The following is a 21,396-nucleotide window of genomic DNA, read 5'->3' on the forward strand; positions in this document are numbered from 1 at the left end:
AGAAGATAGTAACTATGGAGGGAGGTGTCAGACAGGAAGCAAACTGAGTCAGGAAATACTCCGGAAAAAGAAAAAAAAGTTTGACATCTCTTTATGAAATGTGTGGGTTGAGCACTGGCCAGAGTATTACTGCAATTCTCCATAAAAGGACAAAAACAGGACATTAACTCTTAACTATGTAAGTAGAGCATGCCAGTTGTCAGATGGCACGTTTGGTGAGCAAGCAACTATAAAGATACAAAGGATTTTGGAGATGGAGAGAACTTTAAACAACTTCTGAGCTACAGCCTCATTTTGCATCCAGTGAAACTGAAGCTCAGAGAGGTTGACCATCTTACCTACGATTATAGAACCAGAATAAGAAATAATTTGGATTCAGTAGCTTTCTTATAAATTTTTAGAAATATTCCCTCTATGGGGTGCCCGGGTGGCTCAGTCGTTAAGCGTCTGCCTTCAGCTTGGGTCATGGTCCCAGCGTCCTGGGATCGAGCCCCACATCGGGCTCTCTGCTTGGCAGGAAGCCTGCTTCTCCCTCTCCCACTCCCCCTGCTTGTGTTCCCTCTCTCGCTGTGTCTCTCTCTGTCAAATAAATAAAATCTTTGAAAAATAAAAAGAAAGCAATATTCCCTCTACAATGGGAAACTAAGACAAATATTTAGGTCTCAACCATCAGATGGTATGTAACTCGGAGATGATCATTCCCATTTGCTAAGGCTCATTTATTGAATCACAGTTACATGATATTTGGTAAATCACTATGATTACTGAAATCTAGATCTTCTAACACAGAGGCTCTTAACCTTTCTATGTCATGAATCCCTTTGGCAGTCTGGTGAAGCCTATGGACTCCTCAGAATGTCTTCAAATGCATACAATAAAATACATACAAAGAAAAGGAAACCAGCATATTGAAATACAATTTTCAAACATTAAAAAACAAATTTGTGATATAGTAACATGTGGGCTTCTTTATTAACACATTATCAAATTTTAGCAATGTATCTAATAACTGTTGTAATTTCAAAGTGGTGATCAGTATAATATTTTGAGATTTCTGCAGCAACTATAATGTGATATGAAAATATCTGTGATTTCTATTGGTGACAAAGTCATAGGTATAGCCAACTACTGCTTCTTTAGTTTGTTGCCTACATACATAATTGAAAGAAAATCTCAGTTTCATTTAGAGTTAATAAAAACAAAATATAGTTTTTTCCCATCTAAACTCTATCCATAAACTTTTGGAGAGGTGTATAGGCTCCAAGTTAAGAACCCTTGTCCTGTACTTCTTCACCTGTCCAAAACAATTTTATAATACTCAGTGAAAAAAAAAAATGTAAAAGAAAAGAGATTATATTACTGGTCTAATAATGTCAAGATACACTGTTTTTATAATATGCTATTGATTTTTAAGGATTATTTCCACATTCCTCTCTCTGAAGATGAACAAGGCAGGTGGTATCTGGAGCTGATGTATGCTGGAGCAGCCCTAAAGGACAGCTGGAATCTTGCTGATATTGGAATATCTTTTGGTTCAACTCTCAAATGCTTTGTTAAGGTATGATCAGAATAACAATTGTTCCAGATACCTACCTCATTTTGAATAAAGTTGTGGATAAGTCAACAAAAGTCATTTCATAACTTAGGAAGAAGTTTTCTCTTCTTGGCTTCTCCTCTCTTCCATTCGTCTAACTTGTCTTATGTATGATCTCTGCTGTATGGGGAAATAAGGTATAGAGACTGGATGGAGTTCCCTTTGTTTACTCCTTATGTCCTTTCCCTTCTCTATCCCCCTTGTTGCTGCACCAGTCATCCCAGAACATCCCACAAACCAATATTGGAATGAGGGCAAGGGGTGGATCTGAAATATTGATGTAGAAGGAAAATTCGATCACTTCCTCGGATTCACAATGGATTAAGGGCAGGGGAGTGAAGAGAGGGAAGAAATTCTCAGTAACAATAAGCATGAAAAGGCAATTTCTACATCCAAATCCAGCCAAAGTAGCCATTCATGAATTAGGGGTACATACCTACACCTGGAGATAGCCTTTTCCATTTATAGCGTCCTTACTTAGTGGTATTTAATTGGGGGTCCATGGATGGGCTTTAAGAACTTTACAAAACCCTAAAATTATAAAATATGCAAAATTATGTGCCTAGAGATTTTCTGGGTGGAGGATCCTTAATTTCTGACAATTTTTTTCTTTTCTTTTTTTTAAACTTCTGACAATTTCTTAAAGAGACAGGTGGCCTAAAGAGTTTAAGAGTTGATCAATAGGTAAGAAATGTTATTCAATACTAGTTCTTTATCCTATATGAAAACATGAGCCACAAGGAACCAAGAAACTAAGTACACATTCTCTGCTAAATGGGGCACTAATTTTCTCATATTTAGCATTAAAAAATTTTTACGATAGCCAAAGCTAACTTTTTTTATTTTTTTGGGGGGGTTTTTTTTTTTGGTTTTTTTACCATTTAATTTATTTCAACCTTTATTAAAACCAAATTTTTTTTGATGTAGTGTTCCATGATTCATTGTTTGCATATAACACCCAGTGCTTCATTCAATACATGCCCTCTTTAATACCCACCACCAGGCTAACCCATCCTTCCCCCTCTCCCCTCAAGAACCCTCAGTTTGTTTCTCAGAGTCCATAGTCTCTCTTGGTTCATCTCCCCCTCTGATTTCCCCCCTTCACTTTTCCCTTCCTACTATCTTTTTTTTTTTTAACATATAATGTATTATTTGTTTCAGAGGTACAGGTCTGTGATTCATCAGTCTTACACTATTCACAGCGCTCACCATAGCACATACCCTCTTTCATTGACTAAGTGAGAAGTTTTTGTTTTAAAAAAATCTAAAATACTTACTACTAACTAGCAAAAACAGGACACAGAAAAATTAGCATTGTGTGATCCCATTTAAGTAAACAAAAATAACATATTTGTACATGTGTTTGTAATGTTTTATGAGCATTTATTCATGTATTATTGTTATATTCTTAAAGGATGTTTAATTATCAAAAAGGTAAATAAAAACAACTCTGATTTCTTGTTTCCTCCTTCTGACACTAAGAAAATTATAGTACAATACTCTTTTAGGCAGACTAAATTCCATCTCATTTCTCTTTTTTTCATCTCATTTCTTAAATGTCTTTTCTTATGTCTTTAAATATATATACTATGTTTTGGGTGCTGTATAGGATAAACCCTTTAAAATAGCCTGGAGTTTTCCAGCACCAATAATGATGTTCGAGACCTTGTTCCTTGCTTACTTGGAGATAGTGGCATAAGTTTATTACTGATATTTGAGCTGCTGGAGGGATGGGATTGAGCCACAGCTATTGAGGGATGTAGATAATGTGTGTTAAGAGTATGAATAGGATACTATTATTTAACTCAGCCCTGGTTTTATTTTCTTTAATTAAAAAATTCTAACTTTTATTTATTTTTGACTAGGTAGTACATTCACACTGATACAAAAGACATAAAAAGTATATACAGTAAAAAGTCTTCCTCCCAACTCTGGCCCCCAGTTTCCCTCCCCAGAGGCAACCTATTTCATAGATTTACTTATAAAAATATTTCATAGGGCATCTGGGTGGCTCAGATGGTTAAGCGTCTGCCTTCGGCTCAGACTGAGTCCCGCATTGGGCTCCCCGCTCAGCGGGGAGCCTGCTTCTCCCTCTGCCTCTCTCTCTCTCTCTGTCTCCTATGAATAAATAAATAAAATCTTTAAAAAAATAAAACAAAAATATTTCATAAATTCTGCCAATAAAGCATCATCTATCGTAGTGGTGCAAGTTGTCTTTGCACTGAACTCTAACCTTCCCCTGGAGTTAAACTCCTAATGGAAAAAAATAGAGTATAGAGGTAAAATGGGTTTACTCAAGAGAGGCAGAATATAATTATGCATCATAGGACTGGCCAACACACAGGGTTTAAATAAAAACTCTCAAGTTCCATGGAAATCTTACTGATCTTAATCTTCACCTTCTCCAGATTCTCCAGTAGAATCACATTTAGAGAATTTCATGACTGGATTTGGGAAGAAAAACAGTATCTTGAATCTGAAGGAAGAGAATTACCTGCAAAGACCATAAATACTGGTTTTCATCCTGACTTAATTCCTGTTTAGATTAGATGATAAAAGAGGCCTATTTCAAAAGTCCACACTATTTACTGTGTATGGATAATCATAGCCCAAAGTGGGCTTACAACAACAAAAATACTTCATGAAAATATCACATGCCTCAGAGAATGCAGTCAGATCAGTTCTAAGCAGTCTAATCTATTTTAGGTAACAAAAGGCTACATTCTAAGTCATGTTGTTGCTTTATTGCATAATTAGATATATACAAATTTAAGTAGTACCTTTCTTCTTAACTATGTTAGTTCATGCAATTAATTCTACCTACCGAAAATCTTGAAGAGCTTGTCTCTTCATTTATTTTGGTACAACTTAGACATATCAAGATGTAAACCAATGCTTTTGCAAAGTTTAAGAATTTGCCAAGTAAGCAATTTTCTTTCTTGAAAAAAATGCAAGTAGAGGGGCGCCTGGGTGGCTCAGTCAGTTAAGCATCTGCCTTCAGCTTAGGTCGGTCCTGGGATCAAGCCCCGCATCAGGCTCCCTGCTCGGCGTAGAGTCTGCTTCTCTCTCTCCCCTGTCCCTGCCACCCCCAGCTCGTGCGCGTGCGCAAGCTCTTGCGTGCGCTCTCTCTCTCTAAGTAAATAAATAAAATCTTTAAAAATATATAAGTACACATTATGTGATGCAAAATAAATCCAAAATATTTGGTTTCTTTATTGTCCTTATATTGTGTGTGAATTACAAGGGTTTTTTTTTTTGTTTTTTTTTTCTTTTTTAAAATTTTATTTATTTATTTGAGAGAGAGAATGAGATAGAGAGAGAGCATGAGAGGGGAGAGGGTCAGAGGGAGCAGACTCCCCGCTGAGCGGGGAGCCCGACGCGGGACTCGATCCCGGGACTCCAGGATCATGACCTGTGCCGAAGGCAGTCGCTCAACCGACTGAGCCACCCAGGTGCCCGAATTACAAGGTTTTGCTTGTGTGAAAAGAGGGAAAGACTTTAGATAAATTAAAAGGTGATCTGCTCCTAAATACATTTTTTAGATAGTTAATATATTTTCCAGTTTCCCTGTGTATTATACCTTTTCCTTTAATAGTAATGTAGACATATTTGGAAAAGTGAATGGGGGAGTGATATGAGAATAGTGGGGAAAGAATATCGCATTAATTTTTCCTTCTCAGGGGAAAAAGTCCTATAGAAACCATAAGAAATACCTTCTATAGGATATACATCCAAGTTCTATTAACTCAGGAATCAATCCTGCCCATTCATTGCTGCTGCAGGGCACTGTGTTCTATAAACCATGGCATGATGCAGTGGAAAGTCCTAGGTTATTGCTGGGCATGCAGAAGTACTATCCCATTTGCCCCCTTTCCTCTAACCAGTGTTACTGTGGAAACTATTGCTTGAATCACTGTTGACACCCAGTGCCTAAAATAGTACCTGGCATATGGTAGGCTCTCTATAAAAATGTGATGAATAAATAAGTTGACAAAGGCCTTGAGAGGTAAAGTTTGAAAATTAACAAGAAGGTACATGATTGTTATCAGAAACGTCATAGCAAGGTATTGAGATGCATTTCAGGGTTTGGATTCCCTCCCTTACTGCAGCATCTCTCCACCATCTGTACCCTCAAGGCAAGGTGCTCCGGCATCCTTGCCCTTTTTCCTTTCCAGCATCAGGGTTCTTAATTGCAAACAGCAGCAGAAACAAAGCCTGGACAATTTAAGCGGAAAATAAACATATTGAAAAGCTACTGGGTAGTTCACAGTCTTGACAGGAAGACTAGAGAATCGGGTTCAGAGAGTATGCAGCCAAAAACAATGTCTTCATCATGCCCAGAAGTAGTCAGGAAGGCCACCCCTGTAGCCACCTCTGAGCCCTCAAAGCCTGCACTGGACACTGCCTCCAGCCCTGCCACCAGACCAGCAATGCATCATCAGATCTGCTACTGCCAGGGACAATGCCCTGTGTCTGCCGCTTCTCTGACTTACTGTCTCCTAATTCAAAGTAGGGCTGGTGGGTAGGCCTGATTGGCAGCACTTTGGCCACATGTCCAGCCCTTGCTGCAAAGGGGGCTAACAAGTAACTCTCTGACAGGTCGTGCCTTCTAAAGTATGAGGTGGGGGGGCACCTGGGTGGCTTAGTCAGTTAAATGTCTGACTCTTAATTTCAGCTCAGGTCATGATCTCAGGGTCATGAGATCAAGCCCTGTATCAGGCTCTGCACTAAGCATGGAGACTGTTTGGGATTCTCTCTCTCCCTCTTCCTCTGCCCCTCTGCAACCTCTCTCTCGTCTCTCCTTCTCTTAATAAATACATACATACATACATACATACATAAATAATAAAAATAAAATTAAGTGTGAGGTGGGCTCAGTTTCCCTAACACTCCTGCTGGGTTCCCTGCCTCCTTCTCTCACCATATTTCCACCAACCAAGCAAGGACTGGGGTTAATACTTAGTTAATCCTTTCTGGCATCCTTGGAATGTTGTTCTATGGTGAGAGATTGAGTTTACTGTTCTAATATTTTTTTTTTTTTTTAGATTTTATTTATTTATTTGACAGAGAGAAACACAGCGAGAGAGGGAACACAAGCAGGGGGAGTGGGAGATGGAGAAGCAGGCTTCTCGCAGAGCAGGGAGCCCGATGCGGGGCTCGATCCCAGGACCCTGGGATCATGACCTGAGCTGAAGGCAGACGCTTAACGACTGAGCCACCCAGGTGCCCGGTAGTATTTTTTTTTTTTTTTTAAGATTTATTTATTTACTCTAGAGGGACTGCAGAGTGAGAGAGAGCACCGGCGGGGCGGGGAGAGAGAGGGAAAAGTAGGCTCCCCACTGAGCATGGAGCCCAATGCGGAGCTTAATTCCAGGACCCTGGATTCATGACCTGAGCCAAAGGCAGATGCTTAACCAACTGAACCACCCAGGTGCCCCTGTGGTAGTCTTGAGTAGATGTCTATCAGACAAGTTGGAGACTCTTAAACGAAATTAGAAGGTCTAAAATTGGTTCAAAATAATATAGCTTTAGCTTTTGAAAGACACAGTTAATGCATAAACACCAAAGTACAGGAGACACATAATATGTGACTTTAGATATTAAATATATTTTATACACACCCCAAAAAATGTATAAATATGCTTCTAAAAAGTATAATTTAGGGGTGCCTGAGTGGCTCAGTCGGTTGGGCATCTGACTCTTGATTTCTGCTCGGGTCATGATATCAGGGTCGTGAGATCAAGCCCCACATCGAGCCCTGCGCTGGGTGTGGAGCCCGCTTGGGATTCTCTCTCTCCCTTTCCCACTGAGCCTCCTCCTACCACTCATGTGTGCTCTCCCTCTCTCAAAAAAAGAAAAATGTATAATTTACAAATGAAGGATGCTTGGCTGGCTCAGTCAGAGATACATGGGACTCTTGATCCTGGGGTCCTTGTTCGAGCCCCACGAGGGGTGTAGAGATTACTTAAATTAAAAAAAAATTTTTTTAACATAAAAACAATGTATAATTTACAAATGAAAACATGTTTCTAAAAAGAAATAGCTATCTTGGGGCACCTGGGTGGCTCAGTTGGTTGAGCGTCCAACTTCAGCTCGGGACATGATCCCAGGGTCCTGGGATTGAGCCCTGCATTAGGCTCCCTGCTCAGCAGAAAGCCTACTTCTCTCTCTCCTTCTGGTGTGCCCCCCTGCTTGTGTGCTCATTCTTTCTATCAAATAAATAAATAAAATCTTTAAAAAATAATTTAAAAATTTAAAAATGGCTATCTTTTCTAAAATAAGCCATAAAGAATAGTATGTAAGAAAGTTGTCTTAATTCAATGTCCTAGAATCCAAGTATAACCTCTCCAGGATGACTTTCATACAAAAGAAGGTTATGAGGTCAAGATGTTTATGAAGACATCTCAACTTGAACTCATTCGGTTTAACAAAAACAAATACTATTTCCTCTTTTCATCTACTCTGGAATAATTGAGGCAAGTTTCTGCTTATTTAGTGCTGCAACTCCAGAACAGCAAAATATAAAAAAACAGAACTTGTGAAAACTGTACAGCAGTGTTCAAAACTTGCATTAACTTCTGTTTTCTTTCCATCTGTTTCTCTTTAACTTTTCTTATTTTATTTATTTTTTACTTTTTTTAAAGATATTATTTATTTTTTTTTGAGAGAGAGAGAGAGAGAGAGACATCCCAAGCAGGGGGGGAAGGTTAGAGGGAGAAGCAGACTCCCCGCTGAGCAGGGAGCCCAATGTGGGGCTCAATCCCAGGGCCCGGGATCATGACCTGAGCTGAAGGCAGACACTTAACCGACTGAGCCACCCAGGCACACCTCCTATTTTATTGTTAATGCACATGTATTTATTTACAATGAGTTTGCACATGGGTTTTTAAGACAAAGTGGGATTCTTATCATGAAATAGACCTATGTATTTGTTTTTATTGAAAAGTAAGACACGGGGGTGCCTGGGTGGCTCAGTCATTAAATGTCTGCCTTCGGCTCAGGTCATGATCCTTGGGTCCTGGGATCGAGCCCTGCATCAGGATCCCTGGTCAGCGGGAAGCCTGCTTCTCCATCTCCCACTCCCCCTGCTTGTGTTCCCTCTCTCACTATATCTCTCTCTGTCAAATAAATAAATAAAATCTTAAAAAAAAAAGAAAAAAAGTAAGACATGAAGGGTACTAAAGGACAAAAATATGCAGCCAAGAATACTTTATCCAGCTAGGCTGTCATTGAAAATAGAAGGAGAGATAAAAAGCTTCCAGGACAAACAGAAACTAAAAGAATTTGTGATCAAACCAGCCCTACAAGAAATACTGAAAGGGGTTTTCTAAGCAAAGAGAGAGCCCAAAGGTAACATAGACCAGAAAGGAAGAGAGACAATATACAGTAACAGTTACCTTACAGGCAATACAATGGTACTAAATTAATATCTTTCAATAGTTAACCTGAATATAAATGAGCTAAATGCCCCAATCAAAAGACACAGGGTATCAAATTGGATAAAAAAGCAAGATCCATTGATATGCTGTCTGCAATTTTATTTTTTTTCCTTTTTTTTTTATTTTTATTATGTTATGTTAGTCACCATACAATACATCACTAGTTTTTGATGTGGTGATCCACGATCCATTGTTTTCATATAATACCCAGTGCTCCATGCAGTACGTGCCCTCCTTAATACCCAACACCAGGCTAACCAATCCCCCCTCCCCCTCCCCTCTAGAACCCTGTTTGTTTCTCAGAGTCCATAGTCTCTCATGGTTCATCTCTCCGTTCAATTCCCCCCCTTCATTTTTCCCTTCCTTTTCCTAGTGTCCTCCATGCTATTCCTTATGTTCTACAAATAAGTGAAACTATATGATAATTGACTTTCTCTGCTTGACTTATTTCACTTAGCATAATCTCCTCCAGTCTCATCCATGTTGATGTAAAAGTTGGGTATTCATCCTTTCTGATGGCTGAGTAATATTCCATTGTATATATGGACCACATCTTCTTTATCCATTCATCTGTTGAAGGGCATCTCAGCTCTTTCCACAGTTTGGCTATTGCGGACATTGCTGCTATGAACATTGGGGTGCATATGGCAAAGAAGTAGTCAAACTCTCACTGTTTGCAGATGATATGATACTTTATATGGAAAACCCAAAAGACCCCACCCCAAAACTGCTAGAACTCATACAGGAATTCAGTAAAGTGGCAGGATATAAAATCAATGCACAGAAATCAGTTGCATTTCTATACACCAACAAGACAGAAGAAAGAGAAATCAAAGAGTCAATCCCATTTACAATTGCACCCAAAACCAAAAGATACCTAGGAATAAACCTAACCAAGGAGGCAAAAGGATCTGTACTCAGAAAACTATAGAATACTCATGAAAGAAATTGAGGAAGACACAAAGAAATGGAAAAATGTTCCATGCTCATGGAGTGGAAGAATAAATATTGTTAAAATGTTTATGCTACCTGGAGCAAGCTACACATTCAATGCAATCCCTATCAAAATACCATCAACTTTTTTTCAAAGAAATGGAACAAATAATCCTAAAATTTGTATGGAACCAGAAGAGACCCTGAATAGCAGAGGAATGTTGAAAAGGAAAACCAAAGCTGGAGGCATCACAATTCCGGACTTCAAGCTCTATTACAAAGCTGTCATCATCAAGACAGTATGGTACTGGCACAAAAACAGACACATAGATCAATGAAACAGAATAGAGAGCCCAGAAATGGACCCTCAACTCTAGGGTCAACTCATCTTCAACAAAGCAGGAAAAAATGTCCAATGGAAAAAAGACAGTCTCTTCAACACATGGTGTTAGGAAAACTGGACAGCCACATGCAGAAAAATGAAACTGGACCATTTCCTTACACCATACACAAAAATAGAGTCAAAATGGATGAAAGACCTAAATGTGAGACAGGAATCCATCAAAATTCTTGAGGAGAACACAGGCAATAGCCTCTTCAACCTCGACCACAGCAACTTCTTCCTAGACACATTGCCAAAGGCAAGGGAAACAAAGGCAAAAATGAACTATTGGGACTTCATCAAGATAAAAAGCTTTTGCACAGCAAAGGAAACAGTCAACAAAACCAAAAGACAACCGATGGAATGGGAGAAGATAGTGGCAAATGACATATCAAATAAAGGGTTAGTATCCAAAATCTATAAAGAACTTATCAAACTCAACACCCAAAGAACAAATAATCCAATCAAGAAATGGGCAGAAGACATGAACAGACATTTCTGCAAAGAAGACATCCAAATGGTCAAACAGACACATGACAAAGTGCTCAACATCACTTGGCATCAGGGAAATACAAATCAAAACCATAATGAGATACCACCTCACACCAGTCAGAATGGCTAAAATTAACAAGTCAGGAAACGACAGATGTTGGTGAGGATGCAGAGAAAGGGGAACCCTCCTACGTGGTTGGTGGGAATGCAAGCTGGTGCAGCCACTCCGAAAAATCATATGGAGGTTCCTCAAAAAGTTGAAAATAGAGCTACCCTATGATTCAGCAATTGTACTACGGGGTCTTTACCCCAAAGATACAAATATAGTGATCTGAAGGGGCACTTGCACCCCAATGTATATAGCAGCCATGTCCACAATAGACAAACTATGGAAAGAGCCCAGATGTCCATCAACAGATGAATGGATAAAGATGTGGTATATATACATAATGGAATATTATGCAGCCATTAAAAAAATGAAATCTTGCCATTTGCAATGATGTGGATGGAACTAGAGATGAAATCAGTCAATCAGAGAAAGACAATTATCATATGATCTCATGGATATGAGGAATTTAAGAAACAAGACAGAGGATCATAGGGAAAGGGAGGGAAAAGTGAAACAAGAAGAAACCGAGAGGGAGACAAACCATAAGAGACTCTTAATCTCAGGAAAGAAACTGAGGGTTGCTGGAGTGGAGGGGGTTTGGGGGATGAGGTGGTGGGGTGATGGACATTGGGAAGGGTATGTGCTATGGTGAGCGCTGTGTGTTATGTAGGACTGATGAATCACAGACCTCTACCCCTGAAACAAATGATACATTATATGTTAATAATAAAAAAAAACCCTCATAAATAACTGTGCTCAAACAATACAATTCAGTCAGAAGCAAAAAAAAAAAGAAGAAAGAAGAAAGAAAGAAAGAAAGAAAGAAAGAAAGAAAGAAAGAAAGAAAGAAAGAAAAAGAAAGAAAGAAAGAAAGAAAAAGAAAGAAAAAAGAAAAGTTAGGGCGCCTGGGTGGCTCAGTTGGTTAAGCAACTGCCTTGGGCTCAGGTCATGATCTCAGGGTCCTGGGATAGAGCCCCACATCGGGCTCCCTTCTTGGCGGGAAGCCTGCTTCTCCCTTTCCCACTCCCCCTGCTTGTGTTCCCTCTCTCGCTGTCTCTCTCTCTGTCAAATAAATAAATAAAATCTTTAAAAAAAAAAAAAGAAAAGAAAAGTTAGACATGTACCTCCTACCATGGTATCTTGGTTTATTTGTAAAGGGGAAAATCGAATTTTACATATGTTCAACAATGATTTGTGATAGTATTGTTTATTTAATAAGATCTGACTTCCTTGAGTGTAACTACCAGTGTTCCTTATTTAGAATATTCGAGGAGGGTTATCATATAGAGAGATGCCTTTTCTTATGTACATAAGGTGAGTTGACAAGTTGCTGTTAATCCACATCCATCTGCTTGCTCTCCAAATAACCAACATGAAGAAGTGTCTCCAACTGGTGTGCCTCATTAGAACATACAATGAGTTTTCTCACAAAAATAAGATTTATGAAATGGTGGATAAATAGAGTTAAAATAGTAGAAAGAGAACTATTTTCAGATACATCATGAATTAAATGGGCCTGGGAAGTTCCTGGGGGCTAAAAAAAAAAAAAAAAAAAGAAAGAACAAACTCTGTAGGTGTTAATTTTCTTGCAATTTAAGAACCTAGCTCCATTAATTACTAACATATTTTCTTACTTGCACTTTTGATTTTCATCTAAACATTCCTATATATTTTGCAATTCTCCCTTATTACTTGTTTCAGAGTTTTATGTATACCAAGGTCATAGTTGCTTATGTTTATTCTTATTCTGAGAAGCTCCTTTTTAACTTACTCTTCTAACATCACGTAGTTTCTAGTTCGCTATGAAGAGTGACTTGGGCCTTTGCTACTTTGTTTGCACATTACACATTTAATTTTAAGTATAAATTTGTATCTGTACCAAAGGCTAAGAAGAAATCAGAGTAACCATAAAAGAAATAAGGAAAAGCTATTGCCTAAAATATAATTTGTCTCTCTTCCCCCCATCTTTTTCTTTAGTTTTCATAGGAATTTCTTCCTGCCTATGAATATCACATAGATTAGGTTGGACTTTAATGGAGCCATAGGAAAGCTTAAGCAGGTTGAAAGGGAAAGGGTAAATTCTATGTCTTTTCAATTTTTATTGCATGGGTTTATGAGAAGCTGTTGAGAAAAACTGTCCTAAGCAGTTTGGACTCAGGAAGCAGAGGGTCGGAAACTGCTTTTGGTGATTTGAGTCACTGAAGTGGGCCCCAGATCAAAGCACTGCAGCCTAATCGTTCAGCAATAATATTCATTACTCTTTAAAGGCTCTTTCAAAGAGATCTGAGTGTTGATTATGTTATGGCAATGTGTGATCTGGGAGGAGGGGAATGAAGTAATGTATTATAAGCCTGCAGCAGGGAGGGGCTCCTGGGGAATCTGGAGGCAAATTTTGTTTTTGTTTTTGTTTTTGTTTTTGTTTTTTAAGTTTTTCTTTCTTTTTTTTCAAGATTTTATTTATTTATCTGACAGAGAGAGAGAACGAGAGAGGGAACACAAGCAGGGGGAGTGGAAGAGGGAGAAGCAAGCTTCCCGCAGAGCAGGGAGCCGGATGTGGGGCTCAATCCCAGGACCCCGGGACCACAACCGGAGCCTAAGGCAGACGCTTAACGACTGAGCCACCCAGGCACCCCTGGAGGCAAATTTTGATAGGAGAAGGGGAGGACTGAACAGGGCTGAATAAGAGAGCAATGACTGCCTGGAGCCCCCTTGACAAACCCATGCCCACTTGTCAGTTTGCTTAAAGCTCCTCTCCAAGACTCCCACATTACAATGGTTACAGTGGTTACAGTGGTTACAGTGACAGCACCCTGCACCCTCATACCTGCCAAGCCAAAAAGAGGCCACTGAAGACAAACATGATTGTCCTGAATCCAATAAAGAGGACGTAAAGCCAGCCTCATTTTTTGGTTTGAAAACTGAAAATGTTAATAGTCTTCTCTCTGCCCCCTTCCCATTTTCCCAGTTTGCTGTGTTTTTAGTTTTGGTTTGGCTTAATTCTTCTGTTGTTAACAGGAGGATTAATATTTTTCCCAAACTTTCCATCTTAACTCGACTTGAGATATATCAGTTCCACTTGCTTTCCTATTTAGATTGCAAAAGAAAAAAAAAAGGAAAATTTTGTCACTTATATTTAGAACTTCCCTTTTTAAACAGCAAAAATACATGTTTTTTTAAAGTCAAACCATACAAACAATGAAAAGCATAAAATGATAAGCAAAACATTCCCCCAACTTGAACTCCATTCCACTCCCCAGAGATAAACTCTCAGAAAGGATTTTAAAAATTGACTGAAGATTTAGAAACCATAGTGCTTCCAAATCAAGTACATGATGGTAGAATTGTTTCTCAACTAACACATCCATAAGTGCAGCTTGTATATAATTATTAACATTCTTCTTGTGTTTCTGGTCTGTAGACTAAGAATAAGGGTCGCAAAACCCTGCCAAGCCTCCTTCATTTTACTCAAACAGGAGGACTCCTCAATAGTCTCAGGACAGATGAACAGGAGTCAGACCAGAAGTCAGGGAACTTAACTGGCCTTCGCTTTCATCCTTAGCACCCATGTCATGGGAGTAGGAGGCACTCAGAGCCACCCTCCAAAATGTTTCTCCCTTGTTCCAACCCCCAGACAGTGTTTATTCCTGAGTTTCCTCCTTTTCTTTTCCCTTAGGAAGAAGACAAGCCAACTCTCTATGTGTTTAATGCTGTGACCCAAGAGACAATGCCAATGATGGAGAACATTTCCCTTCTTGGTAAAAAAGTGTCTGATCTGAGAACCCTGGTAGCTCTGAGATGTGGCTTCCCTGTGAGTGTTTTCTGTCTCCGGACCCCAGAGGGACTGGAGATGTATGACTGCAACACCCTGAGGGACTACCAAACAGACATCGGTACTGCACACGATATTCAGTACTGGCTACTGCTCAGCACTACAGTTCTTTTTTTTTTTTAAGATTTTATTTTTTTATTTGACAGACACACAGTGAGAGAGGGAACACAAGCAGGGGGAGTGGGAGAGGGAGAAGCAGGCTTCCTGCGGAGCAGGGAGCCCAATGCGGGGCTCAATCCCAGGACCCTGGGACCATGACCGAAGCCGAAGGCAGACGCTTAACGACTGAGCCACCCAGGTGTCCGGCACTACGGTTCTTTGATACCAGATTGGCAACAAATGGAGTTCTTTCCAAACCAAAACTTCTGTAACCTCAGTGGGGATGTAAATTATCAATACCCCTCTCTGGTATCTAGGTCAGTAGACTAAAAAATAAGAAATGCCCCATGGACCTGCCATGTCTTGTTCTCCTTACTCAAAGCAGGATAACTTGTTAATATCCTCAGACTAGAAGAGCAAGACTCAGACCAGTTTATATTTTTCCCTTTCAAAATATATTTCAAGAATACATAGAAGCAAGTTCAAGTACACATTCTTTTTCTTCCTTTTAACACAGAGGTAGCATATGATACACAATGTCCTGAGCTTGCTTTATGTAATCTCATTTTAAAATACTGTCAGTTATATCAATATTTTAAATAGTGTGAAGCGGCTACTGTGCAGTATATCTGATGGATAGATTAGTGAGCTGGCATTCATCTCTGACGGACAGATTACAACCTTTCTTTACATATTATACTTCCAGGTTGTGTCTACTGTAGCCATACACCATTAAGACAAACTCAAAAGACTTTCAGATTGTTTTAACCCTATTGGAAAATAGTTCAAACCTTATAGAGATTCTTGCTTGAGGTGAATGAATCTTTGCCGACAATCAGCAGACCCTTATGTAATGTTGTGCTGTCACATTTGTTGCAATGGAATATGAGTTCTCCCAATTTATAGTAGGGCTTTGTAAACATCCTTGAATTAAGCAGTTTTGCTTTTTACAACTGCTAAATTTGCATCTATTGTTACTTCTCCTGACTATTATATTTGCTTATTCTTTCATGATATTTTTAACTGAGGCTCTCAAAACTTTGACAACATTTATCATCCCTGTTTTTTTGTTTTATTTCGTTTTAAAAATTTTATTTATTTATTTGACAGAGAGAGACAGGAGACAGGGAACACAAGCAGGGGGAGTGGGAGAGGGAGAAGCAGGCTTCCCGCCGAGCAGGGAGCCTGATGCGGGGCTCGATCCCAGAACCCTGGGATCATGACCTGAGCCGGAGGCAGACACTTAACAACTGAGCCACCCAGGTGCCCTCATCCCTGTTTTTGATCAAAGGAAGTGATGTTCTAGGATTTGTCCCCAGGGTCCCTCACAGGAAAGCACATACTGCTTTAATGCTTGCCAGGGAATCAGACCTGCCCAGAACATGGTGGGGGCTTATGTGAGTAAGGACACACAAGAGGGATTTGTTCCCAAGCAATTTATGATCTAGTTATTTACTGGAACACAAAAGAATACATAAAAAAAATTAGGGTGACTGCTCTTTAGGCCTATGCTGCTTAGATCATGATGTAACAGTTTAGAGCTAGAGCTAGAAGATAATTTAGAAATGGCTTGGCCCAATCCCAAATTTTTACAGATTTAAAGAAAGTAAAAATGTTCCAGATAGTTAAGGGTGTGTGAAGGACAACACACAGGCCTCCTAAAATGACCCTCTAGGAATGAGGGTTTTCACATGTCAGGTCAGGGGCTCAAGCATGACCAGAGTAGACTGCTTTGGCCGCCATGAGAACACAGGCCATAGGAGGGGAGGCAAGAAAAGAAGAGCCTCAAAGAGAAGGAGGAAAAGTCTTTGGTTGGCTTCATATCTTCACCTAAAGCAGGCCTAGCATTCCTCAAGCAGCCAGCCCACCTTTTTTTTTTTCAGGATTTTACTTATTTATTCATTTGAGAGAGAGAGAGAGAGAGAGCGAGTGTGGGGAGGGACAGGGGTTCTGTCCTAGAACCCTGAGATCATGACCCGAGCAGAAGGCCGATGCTTAACCGATTGAGCCACCCAGGTGCCCCAGCCCACCTTTTTTTAACTAGAGGGTAAAGAAGTTCTTGATTAGACTATCTTCCAGGTTCTCCCCTTCCCAGTCAATGAGTCATCCCTGATGCTTTTAGGAGTTGAAACTTGATGCCTTTCCAAAGGCAGTGGAAAATCAGAAGGTCTCTGAGAAGCAGTCAAGTTCATACTGAAAATCAAGGACTTCTGTAGCTCAATTAGTCACTGGACATATTAGCTCATATAGAAACACACAGATCTGCCTCTGCACTCTGAGCATTCATAATAAAGTGATAGAAATAAGACATGCACATATACTTAGTTACAGTAGTAAGTCAGCTCAATGTAAGCTGAAGGGCTTAAGGAAGGTATTCTGGAGAATGCTGGGTGTGAGCACACAAAGAGGTGGGAAATACGGAAATTTGAAAGGGAAGGCATTGCAGGCTTCTAAGCCAGGAGAAAAACACAAACTACAGGTTCATGAACATGGGCTTACTCCAGAGAAGACAAATAGCAGGAGACTTCTGAAAAGTGGAGGAGCCTCACTGAGACCAATCGGAAACACAACTGGGGTCAGATTGAGAAGGGTCTTAGGGCTGAGGCGACAAAGCACAGGTTTCATATGCTCGCAACCAGAGCCATGTACATTCTGGAACAGAAGTGTTTTAACAGAAGTTTAATCTGGTAGCAAACAGCATGAAATACAGAAAGGAGTGAGGGGGAGAAGCAAGGTGATACGCCAACAGGCACCTTTGAGAATCCCAGTATTAACAAATTCCACTAGCAATAGAAGAGAGAGACACATCTGAGAAACCCAGAAAGTAGAGACAGGATGTCAGGCTGAATTACATTTAAGAAGAGGGAAGCACCAAGGCTCTGACACTAGGACTATGGTGGTGAAATTGGGAAAAAGAGCTTATGCTTTGGGTACTAAACTTTAGATATAAAGAAATGCAGAGAGTATTTTTTTTCCCCCTAAAAGTTACTCTGCTAATTAGTGGCAAAGCTGTAAGTCCAACTGACATCTTCTGATTCTCCTCCATGACAAACGTGGAGTGAGGGCTTAGTGATGGGTCCGGTTAGCAGACGTTGCTGTAGGCACCCAGCCATGGAGTCGGGGACTAAGTAAGCCCTGTGAGAGGTGCTTTCCTTAGAGAGTATATACAGAGAGAAACATGTCAAGGGCCAAGCGCCAGTAGTCAGGACATGCTGAAGTCAGGGCAAATAGACAGAATAGGAGTCAGAAACTGGGACATGCAAAGCTGTCAGAGGTGAGAGGAAACGTGGGACTTTGCATTGTCACAGATGACAGAAACTGTTTTTAGGGTGCTGGTAAAAGGCCAAAGACAATGTCTGAGAAAAACCTTTTGATTTGGCCTAAAGGTCATTGGTGAACCCGGACAGAGCAGTTTTAATAAAGTGGATGGAGACAGAAAGATTGCAGGGATTGAGAAGATATGTAATAAGAGGATAAAGAGATTTTTTGGTGGTAGAATATTTAATGATTAACTTATCAAGAATTTATCAAAGCTAAACATTCCCTAATATATGTGATTTTGTGACCTGAGGCTTAGTGGCACATCATAGAGGTCCAACACACACACACACACACACACGCGCACGCGCACACACTTTTTCTCATACCACCATATATGGGACAAATATTCATTTTAGCCTCATTTCGAGTTCTTAAATCTCTATCCTGACTTTCACTTTCTTCTTGCTTATCTACCTACATGCTTGTCAGCTAATCACTCTGTCTATATTTTCTATATGCTTAAAAACTGACATTAATCCTTTCTGGAATAAGGTGTGCCTTATGTGCCTAACGAATGAATGAATGAATGCCTTTCCTTTACAGAATGCTGTCATTGGTATATGCCAATGGTAAATGCCTCACGGCACATATTCATGGCCAGAATGAGCAATCACATCTGAGAGACTATTCCAGGAGCAGAGTCCTGGCAGTTCAGACCTTGAAATCTCAGCTGGCTCCAAGGCCCCTCTACCAACCTTTAGGCCCCTTCGAGATTTACTATGTTATTTTAATTCCTTTTACAAGTAAGAAAACAGGCTCAGAGAAGTGACCTGCTCAAGGTCATATTGCCAAGAAATGGTAATCACACATTCAGGACTGGGTTCTTTCCAACAATTTATACTGCCAACCCAGAATGCTTTTATCGATATCTACTTTTATTGGTACTCTTAAGTTCTGATCAATGTTTTGTTTCCCATTAGGGGAAACCCACACCAGAGAAACAATTTCCATATTCAGGAAGAAAAAATCTCAAATCCGATAGGCAGATATTGACCTCAAAGTATGTATCCCCCACCAGGGATACAAGGACCACATGGGTAGAGGTTGGAGACAATTCCCTAGAATGGGTATTGTTGCTCATACCTGCTTTCCTGCATGGCTTGGCACAGTGATGGTTTGCAAGTAGAAAATGAGCAGATCCAGGTTTTATAGATATATACAATCTTGGGGGTCTTCTTTAAAAAAAAAATCCAGGGCGCCTGGGTGGCTCAGTTGGTTCAGCGACTGCCTTCGGCTCAGGTCATGATCCCGGAGCCCCGGGATCGAGTCCCACATCGGGCTCCCTGCTCAGCAGGGAGTCTGCTTCTCCCTCTGACCCTCCCCTCTCTCATGCTCTCTCTCTCAAATAAATAAATAAATAAATAAAATCTTTAAAAAAATAAAAAGAAAAGAAAATCCAAAATTAAGAATAGAGAATTAAAAAACTCATGTAGTGAAAGGCCCTGAAGTTTAAGTCTCATTAGTTTTACTTTCCTTTCAGTTATAGATTTTAGTTGTATTTTCTGCAGCAATGTAGCATTTTTCAAGTAAATTTCTATTTTCCAACAGAATTCCTAGGCTTACAAAGGAATTTAACATGTGACAAAAGAGGCATTACAAACCAATTGGGATGGAAGGATTATCCAATAAATGGTGCTGGTTAACTTGCTTAGAAGTTCTCTGGATAAGGTACCTGGGTTGCTCAGTCAGTTAAGCATCTGCCTTTGGCTCAGGTCATGATCCCAGGGTCCTGGGATCAAGTCCCCCATCAGGTTCCTTGCTCATCAGGGAGCCTGCTTCTCCCTCTGCCCCTTCCCCCGCTTGTGCTCATTCTCTTTCTCCCTCTCTCTCACAAAAATAAATAAATAAAATCTTTAAAAATAAAAAAAAAAGAAAAGAAGTTCGCTGGATATTCAAAAGTTGAGCATTAAGAGAAAAACCAGCCATTGTTACCTTTGTTCTTTGAGAAATTAGGACTGCTTCATTGCAAGGAACTGAAATTGATAGTTACAAAACCTGTAACAATTGCTCCCAGATAGGGAATTAAAGCAGAATAAAATACAGAGCTCGATGGAGGTGTCCTCCTGCTGATGTGGATTTAAATCGTATAGGCTTCTCTGGAGTTTTCAAAATCAGGGTTCATCAATAGTGGACAGGTTGAGCTAGGAAGAGCTGAGATCCTGAGACTAGACAACCACTTAGGGCAGGGCAGATGGGCCAGGAAGAGGGAAGTTAGTTTCAAGTAAGTCCTGCTGGAGGGAGCCCTGTGATAGGCCAATCAGTCTGCAACTAGATGCAGGAAGGCAGAGGTTGACCTCAGGGAGACCTAGCAGGGACCTGGTGGGTGAATGAATCATAACAGAGCATCAAGGTAGCAAATGAATAAATAAATGAATGACATAAGAGATGAAATACTAGACAAGCTGGTTGTTGATATCAGAGGCTCTGACAACATGTAACAGAAATCTAATCCCAGAGATTGGGGTTCAGAGTAGGAACTTCAGTTCCAGGCTCAGAGAACGGATGGACCTCAGTTCTGAAACCCAAAAGGTAGGGTAGGATATAGGCACTCATGTTCTGGGGTACAAGGTGAGAGCTTGGTCAGGAGGAATAGGGCAAGTTATTAGAACTGAGACAATATCCACACAGGATGGACAGGAACACCAACTTCCCACGTGACCCTGGAATCTTAACATATTCCCTCTTACTGGAATTGAGATTATTCTCTGGGCCTAAAGCTTGGCTGGTTCTTCAAAATGGAGGCTGTGTGGCCTCAGCTGTGGCGGACCAAGGAGGCTGGGGTACAGTGCCAAGCAAGGTTTTTAATACTCATCTGTGGGTAATTTTTATAGTAAACTACAAACATAGCAAATCGTTTAAGTCAGGAGATGAAGTAAATGCAATTTGAACAGTGTTTAAAGTCCCTTGTTTCCAATGTTACCCATAAGAATCAAACCTTTAAATAAGAAAATTAAGTACAGCAAGAAGTTTTAGAGAAACTAAATCTATGGTGTCAAGGATGATAAACAGCAGCAAGTATTTATTATGAACCTATGTCTGAGTCTGAGGATATATATGGATAAGCAAAGTCATGAATATACCCCCAGGTTCTACTGCCAATGTCATCATACTGATTCAAAGGCAGCCGGCCAATCTACAGATTGTTCAATGACATCAGTCAATTAAATTCTTGTTCAGAGACAAAGATAACTTAGAGGA

At 40.0% G+C, this 21,396-nt stretch overlaps 1 protein-coding gene across 1 annotated transcript in view; it reads left to right on the forward strand.

Annotated features, from left to right (window-relative positions):
* ANKUB1 (ankyrin repeat and ubiquitin domain containing 1) overlaps positions 1–21,396 on the forward strand; it is a 33,766-nt gene that overhangs the window by 251 nt on the left and 12,119 nt on the right. The window contains exons 2-3 of the mRNA XM_028103048.1: positions 1,415–1,558; positions 14,623–14,839. Of these exons, the coding sequence (XP_027958849.1) occupies positions 1,415–1,558; positions 14,623–14,839 (361 nt within the window). The remainder of the gene's footprint in view (positions 1–1,414; positions 1,559–14,622; positions 14,840–21,396) is intronic.

The sequence above is a fragment of the Eumetopias jubatus genome, unplaced genomic scaffold (genome assembly GCF_037043125.1).
Source record: "Eumetopias jubatus isolate StellerSeaLion01/CBP00866 unplaced genomic scaffold, mEumJub1_p1.0 scaffold_1, whole genome shotgun sequence".
NCBI classification, from domain to species: Eukaryota; Metazoa; Chordata; class Mammalia; order Carnivora; family Otariidae; genus Eumetopias; species Eumetopias jubatus.